This window comes from Piliocolobus tephrosceles, chromosome 3 (assembly GCF_002776525.5).
Source record: "Piliocolobus tephrosceles isolate RC106 chromosome 3, ASM277652v3, whole genome shotgun sequence".
NCBI lineage: Eukaryota > Metazoa > Chordata > Mammalia > Primates > Cercopithecidae > Piliocolobus > Piliocolobus tephrosceles.
In genome coordinates this window covers 31,661,903-31,675,759 of record NC_045436.1, presented here as the reverse complement: position 1 = coordinate 31,675,759, position 13,857 = coordinate 31,661,903, and the positions used below count along the sequence as shown (strand labels likewise).

The window sequence follows — 13,857 nt, the reverse complement described above, 5'->3', positions numbered from 1 at the left end:
AGGAGAGAGGAGGGGGGGGTGCAGACAGCTCTATGCCATCCTGCTTACAGCGAGGCAAGATGAATCATTATCTCTGCATTTTGTTTTACTTATCTGTGTATGTAGTGTACATAAAGGACGGACGAGTCCTAATTGACAACATCTAGTCTTTCTGGATGTTAAAGAGGTTGCCAGAGTATGACAAAAGTAGAGTTTAAACTAATATATTTTGTACATTTTGTTTTACAAGTCCTAGGAAAGATTGTCTTCTGAAAATTCAGTGTCTTCTGAGTTGATGGAGATGGGAAGGGTTCTAGGCCAGAATGTTCACATTTGGAAGACTCTTTCAAATTATAACTGTTGTTACATGTTTGCAGTTTATTCAAGACCGCTATGTACATAGTGGACAAATTAACTCCTTAATTGAAACATCTAGTCTATCTAGATGTTTAGAAGTGCCCGTTGTATGTTAAATGTAGAGGTAGTAAAATACCACTTTGTAAATATCTTTTTGCTAACATTCATAGGAAATACTTTTGGAAATTAAATTGTGAAGCCACCTTTGTGAGCAGTATAGTAATGTCTATACTTGTTCAATGGTTTTGAGGAGGTGGGAGGGAAGAAATTGCAAAAGGTAATATACTAGTGTGTTCATACTTGGACATTTTCAGACAACATTTTTCTGTATGTTTTGTGCATTTTGTTTTGCTCTGTATATAGTGTATATAATGGACAAATAGTCCTAATTTTTCAACATCTAGTCTCTAGATATTAAAGAGGTTGCCACTGTATGACAAAGTAGTAAAATTAGCATATTTTGTATGCTTTGTGTTGAAATTCATAGGAAAACTTGTCTTCTGTAAATGACTTTTGCATAGGGATTTGTTCAGCCATCTCTAAGCATTACACGTCCCTATACTTGTCCACTGGATTGAAGGCAGAGAAGGAAGGAAGAGAGGAGGGAATGATTCAAGGCCAAAATGGCCACATTTAGAAGATACCTCAGATGATAACTATTGTTATTTGTGTGCAATTTCATTTAACAGTGGTGTGTACATGGTGGACAAGTTATATGAAATATCTAAGTCTTTCTAGATATTTGGAAGGAAGTGCTTGATGTATTTAAAAGTGGTAGTAGAATAACACTTTCTGTAAATAGCTTTTAAAAACTGATGGGAAATGTTGTTTGGAAGTGGAATTGTTGAACCACCTGGGAGGTGGGAGGGAAGAAATTGCAAAAGGTGTTTTGCCGTTGTTTATTAGAAAATTTCAACTTAATCCATTGCCTATATGTTACATGCATTTCATTTAACTTTGCTATACTGTGTATATTGTGTATATACTGGACAAATGAGTACCGATTTTGTAATTATCTAGTCTCTAGATATTAAAGAGGTTGCCAATGTAAAAAAAAAAAAAAAATTGGAAAGCAAATCACCTAAAAGTTAGCGGGAAAAAAAACCAGAGTTGCCTAAGAAATCTTATCGCAGTGTTCAATGTCAGATGACAGTGCTAGAATATGTCTGTAGACTTTCAAGGGAAAAAAATATGAACTCCAGATTTTATATCAGCCAGATCATCGTTTACATACATAAACATAGCAGAATGAGATTCACTAATGAACAAAACTAAGTGAAGATGGAATTTATGAGTATGTATGTAAAAATTGGTTGATAATGAAGCCAGTCAAAAATGAAATGAATGAAATAAAAACATCGGGAAGGAAGAAGCTGTAATTGATAGTGGGCATGAAATTCATTCAAATGTAGAACTAATGCACCTGAGACAGAGTAGGAACCAGAAGGTGAATATTAAGGATAGTAACAATGTAAGAATGATGGTAAATATTTTAGAAGTTAATTTGTGAAAGAAGGAAGTAGGGGAAAAATTTAAGAGCACAAACTTTTTAATCTGTCGTAGGAAGAACTAATGATATACTTTCTAAAATTCATAAATAAATTTCTTTAGAAATAAATTATAGATTTTCTGTTCATTGCAAGTATTAGAAGAATAATCCATTTAGATTAAGCATTAGCCAAAAGGTGAATTATAGAAAGGATACTCAGTCATTTCACAGAAACCAAGAACTAGGAGGGAACTTTAGAGCCACTAACAAATCAAAAGCCACAAGATTCCTTTCACATCAGATCCTCCTTGGGTGTCTGTTTCCATATTTCTTCTCTCTGTGTCTCCACCTACAATTAAGCTTCTCTGGCTCACATAGAAGAAATCATGGCTAAAATCACTGGAAGATTATACATTCTTACTTTAGTGTTTGGTCCTGGTTTCTTTTCCTCATTTTCAGTTCTAATATTCTAAGGGAGTTATAGGTTATAACGTTAAGTGAAATAAGCCAGGCACAGAAAGACTATCACATGTTCTCACTCATGCAGGACTTAAAAGTTATTTCATGGAGGTAGAGAGTAGAATGATGATTACCAGACCCTGGGAAGTATATGGGCGGGGAATGGGAGGGACGAAGAGAGGCTGACTAACGAGTACAGACATACAGTTAGATAGATGATGTAAGTTCTAATGTTTGATAGCAGAGTAAGGTGACTACAGTTATCAATATACTTTTAATTTATTATGTATTTCAAAATAGCTAGAAAGAAGATTTAAAATGTTTCCAACAGAAAGGCATGATAAAAGTTTCCAGTCACGCATATCTTAGTAACTCTGATTTGATAATTACACAGACTGTATTTGTCAAAATATACATACCTCACAAATATGCACAATTATTATATATCAATTTTTTAAAAGAGAAAATTGCACCATTATAATAAAATTCTGAGGGAAGTATTCAGATTGGCCCACTTAGGTCAGGTGTTCAATTTTGAGCCAATGAATTATGCCATGAAACAGAGCTGAAAAAGAAGATTGTGATTTGCCCAGCTTAAGTCACATGCACATCACTGGACCTATTCACTATGGCCTGGAATCCAGGGCAGAGGTGAGATGAGGGTGGATTGGGGTGGAAGGTTCCGAAAAGTAAAAGGTTATTGGAAACACCATAATAAATTTAAGTTGTGCTGTCTCAGACATGATGAGAGGCGCCATGTGTAACTTTCACCACACACTATAGTTAAACATCATTCACCAGATATTTCTAGTGTCTCTCTTTTCCTGGCTACTTTTGTCCAGTGAGTTGTGTGTGGAAGTGAAAGGCCCTTCAGAACCTTGTCCTGCTCAGGCACAGAGATAGAAGCATTCAGGTTGTTCCATCAGCCCAGGTCTCTGGGAAAAGGGATCCTTGAGAAAGCCACATGAAGCTCAGGAGGAAGAAACACCTTCGACTATGAAATAAAATGTTTAGGTGAAGAATAAATGTTTGAGGTCATGGATATCTTAATAACCCTGAGTTATTCATTACAAATACATTACATTGTATGTATGTATCAAAATATCACATGTACATCATCAATATGGAAAAGCATTATGTATCAATAAAAAGAAAAAAGGCCACCATTTAATAAAATAGAATAAAATTATACAACGAGTGAAAGTCTCCTGCCAATCTGTGATGGATATGTGCTATAAGAAATCTCCCTTTGTGTTTTAAGCCACTGAGATTTAATGGCATTTTGTTACTATAGCTTTACTTAGTCTACCCTGATTGACACTGTGACTCTGCACTGCTCCATGGCTACTGACTATATCATGGCTAAAACAATTCCACTCCAGTGCATTTTGCTGTTCCTCCTCCTCTCCTGCTGGGAGGGAAACACCTACTTTCCATTTCTTTGATCTTCTTTCAGAAGAGGCTCCCACAAGGTTCCTGAGGAGAATCAGCTTCTTTACAGTCCAGGTTATCTTCTTAAAGGATGCAGATACTGAGTCGTGGGACAGAGGATGAAAAACACAGATTTGCAAGCACTCTTATCTGCAACAACAACCCATTTAAAAATTTTCACCCTGATACTTAATTTATCATATGCTCCCAGATTTATGCTTCACCTCTACATTTTATTTCAGAGCTCAAGATGCTTCTTCCTTCTGACTGTCATGTGGCTTTGCTCAAGGATCCGTTGGTTCAATCATCAGACCTCCTAGGGCTATTACCGACGTCATACAATGTGGCCATAAATTACAGTACAAGGAATTTGACAGAGAAAATCTTCATAAATGAAATGTGAGAGAACCAAAAAATGGTAAAAGTTTTACTCTTTATAAAGGACTATCGATGGGCTAAAGCAGTGATTCTCAACTGGGAAATGATTGTGCCTCCCAGAGACATTTTGCAATGTCTAGAGAATTCTTTGCTGTCACACCTGTACGGGCTGCTAATGGCATCCAGTGGGTAGAGGCCAGGGATGCTGCTGAACATCTTGCAATCCACAGGAGAGCTAACCGTGACAAAGAATTACCTGACTCAAAATGGCCCTAGTTCGGGGATTCAGAAAACCCAGGCTAAAGTCAGGTTTTAAGTAGAAATTTGTCCTTAATTAGGAATTTGCTTCTCTGGATGCTGCCACATCCCTCCTCTCTAAACATGGCATATCCTTTCTATCTGAGATAAAATTTTTGGTATTGCAAGCACTAAAGGAATACTAACAGTAATACACAGTAAGAACAGCAAGTAGTATTGCCATACTAGCCACCAAAACTTTTGGGAAAGTCCTATCTTTTAACTGTCATTTGTTACCTGATTAAAAGAGAAGAAAATTGACTCCCTCCTAGGAGAAGCTATAAATTATTTGCACATTCTCTTTCAAAAGAACTGAATCTTGCAAGCTTAATCATAACGTATTCTCAGAAAATTAGGGGGAATGTCTGGATCAGAGTTGTTTCTTTTTTCTTTTCTTTTCTTTTTATTATACTTTAAGTTCTGGGATACGTGTGCAGAACATGCAGGTTTGTTACACACATGCCATGGTGGTTTGCTGCACCCATCAACCCGTCAGCTACTTTAGGTATTTCTCCTAACGCTATTCCTCCCCTAGCCCCCCACCCCTCGACAGGCCCTGGTGTGTGATGTTCCCCTCCCTGTGTCCATGTGTTCTCATTGTTCAACTCCCACTTATGAGTGAGAACATGTGGTGTTTGGTTTTCTGTTCTTGTGTTAGTTTGCTGAGAATGATGGTTTTTTTAATACTCCTGAGAGCCTGAAATGAGTGTACAGAACACGATATCTTGTTCTTTTAAACAGAAGCAGAGCCAATAACATAGGGTACTTTATAAACCAAATAACGTCTGGTGTCCTGAAGCTAAAGACACTGTTGGCACATCTTGCAGAATCACAGCTGTTTCAGTCTCATTTAGTGAGTTGTCCCACTCTCTCACAGCCCAGTTTGCCTTTCGAAATATAGCACAGCTAGCTATTCTGCAGCAGTGATTAAAGCCACTGACAAGAGGAGTTTTTCTATTTGTTAGCTCTTTGTCTCAAAAGCTTTAGAAATCTTGACAAGTACTCTTACAAAATACAGATAACTTTCTTAAAAGAAGACGCATAGAGATTTCTTAATGTACACATGACTGTGCATATTTTTATCAACAAACTAAATACACTTTGGAGTCATGAGAATAAAATGGTACCTTTCTAAGATGAAAAAAAAATGTTGAACAAATTTAACCACATGCAATGTCGTTTTAAGAAAGGATTCCTGTGACTTCATTCGCTTACCATGTGCATTTTTAGGTTGCAAAACAGTCTGCCAGCAACCCTTCTTAGTCAGACCTTTCTTACAGCAAAGCCCTATCCTGGAGGACTAAAGAGCTTAAAAATTGGTGAAGATGCCATATTTTGACATAAGACAGCTCTGTGTAAATTGGAAGTGGGGCAAAAGGTGACATGAGCATAGACACTTCAAACTCCCCTAACAGGCCAAAAGAACAGTAAGAAATGGTTACAGTTCTTTGCATAGATGTCAAGGAAATAATTCCTTTGGGAAAAATTCATTCATTTGTTTAGGAATTTGTTTAATAAAAAGCAGGAGTATTATGGTAATGCCCAGAAAACCACTGGCAGTAAATCATTCAATAGCATACACTGACTGTATTTCTCCTATACTCCAAAACACAATTTTTTTTTATTACACTTTAAGTTCTGGGATACATGTGCAGAACATGCAGGTTTCCTACATAGGTAAACATGTGCCATGATGGGTTTGCTGCACCCATCAACCCATCATTTACATTAGGTATTTCTCCAAATGCTATCCCTCCCCTAGTTCCCTACCCCCAACAGGTTCCAGTGTGTGATGTTCCCCTCCCTGTATCCATGTGTTCTCGTTGTTCAGCTACCACTTAGAGTGATAAAATGTGGTGTTTGTTTTTTTATTCCTGAGCAAAACACAATTTTAAAAGTGACTATCTGAGATCTTTTGTATTTCACAGCAAATAAAACAGGTAACTGGTAATTTTTAATAAATTAAAGATTGAAGTGAAAATAAACTCAAAGGTTTGTTTCTATAGTTGATTAAGTAAAGGGTAGTGAATTTGGAATTGATGGTATGGGCTGAAAATGTTTAAGAGTTGGTAAAGTAAATGGTCTCTCAACTTTCATTGGTAAATAATGTATCTCATTGAATATTCTTCACCAAAACCTAAGTTTTCACCTTTGCATAAAAACAAAGCTTTTAAAACATATTAGGTGAAGATCTTCTGAATGCAAATGATATAATTTCCCATCTTCTTAAGTACACTAGAAAGCAAGCTTTCTTAACCTGGGAGACCATAGACCTGGGAGGGAAGAGCTCCATAAATAGGTATCTGCAGATCTGAGAGCCCCATGAAACTACACACAGAACTGTATAGACAGCTAAACTTTTAATCATCTTCTCAAAGAGATCCAGATCTCATAAAAGGTTAAATACCACTGGTACAACACATAACATAAATTAATGCATTTTTGATTAATCAGTGTATTCATTAGGTTGCAAAACAGTATTAATCTATTATTGTACCACGACACTAGAACATGGTGATGTCTGCAGAACACATTGAGGTGATTAGATCTATTCATTTAGCCACAATGTGACTCTGAACTATCATTTCAAGCAGCAATCATTAACAATAAACTACAGATAGGCAAACTCTTACTGTGAGTACCAAATCCCCTCTCTAGTCTAATAAGAGTTCATTTCTAGACACTTCTCAAAAGAATTGTTTTCCTATGTTTTTGCTACTAAAGATATAACTTAAAGCCCAATTACAGGTCGATTGATGGTTAACACATTAAAAATTTACTTATTAATTTGTGTATCTGCATTGTTTAACACAGCATAACACTTAGTAAATTCTCGATCAACTTTGCAATGTAATTGTCAAAAGTTTCATAATATAAGTAGCTTTCTTGTTCATTCTGCTCTCCAAATGTTCATAAAATAGTGCCCTAAAATTATTACTACATATGAATATGCCTATGTAAGACCTCCAAGGTGTATAAAGTGGGATTTCTTATTTTATCTTGGTAGATAATAAATCTCTGAGAAAATCTTGGCTTTCTAACTTTCTAAGTCAGTTTCAACATTGAAGATTCTCAGCAGTTTGTGTAGACTGGGGCAAGTCACTTTGCCTCACTAAACCTTAGTTTCTCCATCAGGAGGATGAAGTTGTTGGACAAGATGCTGACTTCATGGTCCCATTCTATTATAAAATTGTGTAAGTCAGCCAAGCGCTGTGCCTCACGCCTGTAATCCTAGCACTTGGGGAGGCCAAGGCGGGCAGATCACCTGAGGTCAGGAGTTCCAGACCAGCCTGTCCAACATGGTGAAACCCCATCTCTGCTAAAAATACAAAAACTAACAGGGTATGGTGGCAGGCGCCTGTAATCCCAGCTATTCAGGAGGCTAAGGCAGGAAAATCCCTTGAACCCAGAAAGCAGAGGTTGCAATGAGCCAAGATCATGCCACTGCACTCCAGCCTGGGCGACAGAGCAAGACTTCATCTCAAAAATAAAATAAAATTGTATAAGTCTGTATTTTGAAAGTTTATTAAAGTAAAATTTTCCAAAATGTAAAATCATGACTCTCAAGCAAATAAAATTATATGGCTCTGTGGTCAAATGTTTATTAAAGCAAAATTTTCAACAGATGAAAAACTGATTCATATGAAAATGTTAAATGAATAGATTATAAAGATTTTATTCAAATAATCAATTAATGATGGAACCAGTGAGATGGTAAAAACCATTTAAAAGAGTATTTCAAAAGCTAAATATTTATAGGCAATATTAGGATAAGATTGTTGGACTAGATTAAAACTGGTTAATGCCCAACAGAGTAATAAATTGTAATCATTAAGTTTATCTCTTCCACCAGAAAGAAATTATTTGCATCTCTACGGAACAAAAGTCTACAAGTCTTTGCCCTCCTGCATTGTTAAGTAGCCCATGTAATAGAAAATTAAGCTCAGCATTGCACTGAAAAAACACACAAAACTCTTTTCTGGCTATTTCCAAGTTTCATATAATTTTTCTGACAAGTCAATTCTTTCTTTTTTTTTTTTTTTTTCTTCTTTTTCAACATTTATTTTAGATTCAGGGGTAAATGTGCAGGGTTGTTACCTGGGCATACTGCATGATACTGAAGTTCGGGATATGAATGATCCCATCACCTACGTACTGAGCATAACACCCAATAATTAGTTTTTCAACACTTGTCTGCCTCTAGTAGTCCCAAGTGTCAATTGTTATCATCTTTATCTGACAAGTCAATTCTAGTTCTTTCATGAATGAAAGTTCTTGATTATTGTTTATGATACTTAATTTTTTAAAAAAGGTCTTTATCATCTTTATTTGACCCACATTCAATTTCCATATAATTTTCAGATGAATGCTCTAAATGTGTGCTTGTTCTGTGCTGATATAAACGTAAGAATTTCATAAGACAGTGTGTAAATAAATCTACATCTAGGTATTTTATTCGTTATGTATAAGGTAAAGTATATTTAATGGCATAATAGAATAAACAGGCTATGATTACATGTCCAAAGATTACAAATATAATGATGATATCAAATACATGCACACACAAACACAATCCAACAAAATTCTTGACTCTATTTCTTTATTCAGGGCTAAAGGTAGCAAACATTCCTCTGTGCCTAGCTTTTGAAAACACATCTACAAAAGCAAATGAACTCATCTGCAAAATAAAAAGCATGTATCTTTAATTTCTAATGTTTTATTATAGATTTTTAAGATACATATTTATTTTTATATTATTAGCTTAAAGAAAGTAAGTCACACAAGAATAAGCTTTTGCATGTCTGCTAAGGTAAATTATTACATTATAAATTGGTTATGAAGTTATAAATAAAACACATATTGTGCTTATGTGAATGAAACCACAGCATAATCGGAGTGCATTTGAAATGCACAGAGTATTCTCATTGTTTCAGTAAGACAAAAGAAGAGCATTACCTATTAGAATTAAAAGCCTGGCCTTCAGCTATCCATTAGTCAAAAATAATTCATCATGAATTACTCATTGGTAACAAAACAAAATTGTTAAAAACAAAGGTGACTAAAATAAACATGTTGCTGGGCCTTTCATTTAATAAGCATTTTGGAATAACTGGAGGCAAATAAACAAAGTTAAATCCTCACGTGGGAGGACCAGGCTACCCAACAGCATTGTAGCTTGAGACTCAAAAGTTAAAGCCAGCTTCTAAAAAGCCTGTTAGTCCTACCATCAATATGATAAATTTGGATAAAGATGGCAAAAAAAAAAAAAAGTGTCTTAAGCAGTAAAAATGCTAATATGCCACCTTGGTAAGACAGGCAACTTGCCAAAAGAGTTACTTCAAGTCAGTGGCTCAAAGTAGAATTCCAGTCTCCAAACTTTCGTTAGGCTAATTTTCATTAAGAGGATGATTTATAAGAGAAGAAAAGGATCTTAAAAATCCCAGAGACAGTGAGTAAAAGCGGAGACTCAAAAGAGCCAAGGAGTACTATAAATCTGTAGAAGCAGAGGGAAGCACTCAGGTCAATAGAGGGAACATTGAAGAGGAAGATAGTCCAAAGCTCAACTGTCCAGGGGTCGAGCACAGCCCATAAGGGTGCTAAAAGTAGTACATGAATGTGAGCCTAAAAAAGCTACAATTAGATTTTCAAATGATCTCTCTCTCCTTGGTCCATCTTCTCTTATACCTAAAACATTATTTTGACATTTTGTTCTACACTTGTATCAATTAGATCTACAGATTTTTTTTCAAATCCAGCGTCTATTGTAATGTTGTTAGTAGTTCTCTTTCACACAGATATTGAGTTACCGTCGACCAGAACAAAGAAAATGTGGTGTATTTTAGCAATAACAGACATAACTGTGAAAAGACAGGGGAGAATGTATTATAAACATTCTCAAATTGTATTTTTAAACTTTCAGGAAATGAAAAAGTTACAAATTGAACTTTTAAATAAGAAGTAGGATGTGTAAGGGCAGGAGGGTAATGGTAATCTATTCTGAATTTGAAACTCTATGTGAGTATTTACCATATGTGACCATCTTGGGTATTGGCAAAGGACATAAAGATGCAACACACAAACCTCCTCCAAGCTAATTTAAGAAGGTTAGAAGGAGTTTGGAGAGGATTATTTGAGGCTTAATATTGTCCAAATTTACTGTTTTAGTTCTAGCCATGAGGAAAATTGATCAGAGGCAGGTTTTAACTTATTTTGTTCATATTACTCATGTTGAAATAAGCCAGATAATATATTGAAACACCCTCAATATCGGGACCAATTCTCAGTATCTGGGCAGTAACCATTAAACCAAATTAAAATATAATTACATAGAACAAATGTTAAGGAATTCACTACTATTAATAAAATGTACATAAATTATATTACATTGTTTGTAAAAGTAACAAAATTTTTAAAGAGAAATCCATTTTAAAATGATACTCTGTAAGTACATTTTCAGATAGGTAAATTCACACTTCAGAATTATTTAATTTCTCAGCCACTAGACATAAATTGGACCGAAACAGAGAGAGTAAAACTCTTTAATATGTAAATTGTCACATGTGAATGATTTCCATAGTGACAACAAAATAAATTTCTAAAAAGGAATGGAAAGTATGATTCTTGCTACTTAAATGGCTGATTATTTATAGACACAATAGAAAATATACTGGTGATTTTGCAAATAAACCAGCATTTCTGTTTAAATGTACGGTCAGTTCTGATACTCTTGCAGGCTGTGAGCCTCAGTGTTCCCATGTAGAGTTGCCTCGGGGTAGTGTGGAGGCTGCTCTATGTTAACAATCAGCAACAGAAGAACGTCAAGAATCATTCCCATTAGTATCTGGTCAGAACAGTCAAAATGGCATAAAATATGCTTTATTAATGGAGTCAGTACCTCTGGCTTGCCCTTTTCTATTAAACAGCATGACAAATGTTTTCAAAACTTAGCTAGAACAATAACTGAAGCTTCTGTTGTCAGATGTTCAGACTCACACATAGCATGATGTTACAGAAAAATATAAACAAATACTTCTTAAGTAGTTTGTTTTTAAAAACCTTTTTAAGTATGCATACAGTGCTCAGTTCCACTATAGTTACTTGGTTAAAGTCATTTATTTTATGTATTCATCTACACTGTCTCATTGCTAAACACGCTTGAGGTTGATGTGCTTGATTTAAAAACAAAACCAAAAATGCATAAATATATCTAACATCCTAGCCAGAAAATTCTTTTGTCATTCATTCATAGGTAATACTTTGGCCCCATGTGCATTGATATAGGTGATAAGAATTTTGGCTCTGTGTTCTATTACATCAATAAGCTTTTCAATTCCTTGTCTACCTCCTTGACTTTCCCAATACACTTTATCAAGAAACAGAGACTGAAGGAGTTTCTGTCGTAAGTGCTGGCTCTTCAAAACAGAAACTGCAGAAGCGGGAAACCTGAAAAGATAAAACATGATATTTCAATCTTAGTAATTGCTTAGGAATAGTACTCCTTACCCAACTGTCCTGCCTTTCATTAATCTGTCATAAATCACACTATCAAATGGTATGTTTGAGAACCAAAACATTTTTGTCACTGCCAAGATGACACTTCTCTTAATAATAATATACTAGAAGAAAGTGTTTCCAGTGAACTGAATATTCTACACCATTCAGAACATGACAGACATCTTACTTAAGGTAATTCTGTACAGTCAAACAAAGGCATGGAATTGGAAAGGATTCTATTAGCCTGGCAGAAATACTTTTCTTAGTCTTAGGCTCATTTCAGCTGTGGAAACCCCTTTAATCTGTCAAGTAGATGGTATCCTCTGACATATCAAGGTGGGATTTTATGCAAGAAAATATGAGAGACAAATTGATGATGACAACTTCAATAAAGTATTCTGCCTGAATACAAGTTACACAACTGAATTTATGTGAAATAATAAAAAATGTGTGTACTAAAATGAGACAAGAATCATTCAAAAACATCATATTAAAGAAAGAATTGTCTGAGTCATATTATACCTCTGGAACTCTGAGGATTTAGGATCATTTTATTTAACTGGAGTACTAAGATGTTTTCAAATAAATTTAGCAAAACTCAAGTTTCAGAGAAAAGTTTTAGTTCCACAATGAAAGTCTCTCTGGAAAACCTAAGACCAATTTAGAGGGGTCTTTGCTGAATTACCTTGAAAGAATGCCTTGTGCTTGCTTTTCTTCATTTAGAAAGTAGAAAGCCAGGAGTCCAGCATATACATTATCTGAAGGACTTAGCAAAATTTCTAGGTCAAAAACATAAGTAATATTTTGCTAAATCCCCAATCTGACATTTCTCAGCTTTCATTAAAAATGCTGATAAAAGCACAGTAAAAATATTTTTTAAGAGTACATTTCTAATAAACTCAGTTATACCTCAAAAACTATAGTAAGAACATATATATTTGCTTAAAGAGTACACTTTGCCAGAAATTTCAGGCCTTCTAAGCACCTCTTCCAAATTTCAATGGAGCACAATGGAGATGGCACAGAGGGTGCCTGAAAGCAAGAATCAGGTGCTCTGGCAGTTCTGAGGCTGCAGCAAGTAAAAAGGCCAAGCTTAATGCATGTGAGGAAGTGTGGAATGAAAGAACATTTATAAGACGCTCTTAGTTACCTGAAGACATTACTATATAGTTGAGGGGCTAAACTTTAAGGGCTCTAGTATTAAGTAGGATTTTTGCTTTATGAAGTATTAATAGTCCATGAATTGTCAATTCTATAGCCTTTCAACTAATTTAGCTGTGGCAGGATGCAGGAGATGAAATCATTAAAACCATTGGATCTCCTTAGTGGTTAATCCTTTTCATAAAAGAAAGCAAAAATATTACCTGTCTCTGCACTACACTGATATAATAGTCGGAATATTCAATGCATAAATCGGGGATTAGAAAAGTCTTCATTTTTGCTTTTCAATGTGTGAATTATATTTTCAAAGAAGATTTAACTTCAAATCCATTACTCCTCATAATACATTTAAACATAAATCTTCTTTGAAAGAAGAAATAAAGATATTCACATTTACATGAATGTTCTGAAATGGATGGACTGTATTCTTCAGGTACTCCTAAGTCTAAGAGGGAATTTAGGGATTTAAGAAGACCCTGTAATATCACCCTAGTAAGTGATGTCTTAGGAAAGTCAATTTTCCCATACAGAAAATTTCCTTAGCTTAAAAGAGAAAACCTGCCACACATCCTGCTTTCAATCCACAAAGAGATGGTGAGAAACAAGTATCAACAGGGCAGGACCCGGCAAAAAACTTATAAAATCGTGTCTCATAAAACTCTCACAGGAACAGTATTACTCTTAATGCTTAAGTACACAAAATCCACACCATGTAAGTCATAGAGCTCAGGAAGAATGATTGAAATATGCTCCAGAATATTATTAACAAGAGTAATAGTAACAGAGCACACCACAGTTATTACAGAAATAAC

General features: G+C 35.1%; 1 protein-coding gene across 1 annotated transcript in view; it reads right to left on the bottom strand.

The window, feature by feature from the left end:
- Positions 1-8,818: 8,818 nt before the first annotated feature.
- The window catches only part of GASK1B (golgi associated kinase 1B), a 48,667-nt gene continuing 43,628 nt past the window's right edge, over positions 8,819-13,857 (bottom strand). Inside the window, exon 5 of the mRNA XM_023228214.3 lies at positions 8,819-11,833. Coding sequence (XP_023083982.1) covers positions 11,626-11,833 — 208 coding nt within the window. The 3' untranslated portion in view covers positions 8,819-11,625. The remainder of the gene's footprint in view (positions 11,834-13,857) is intronic.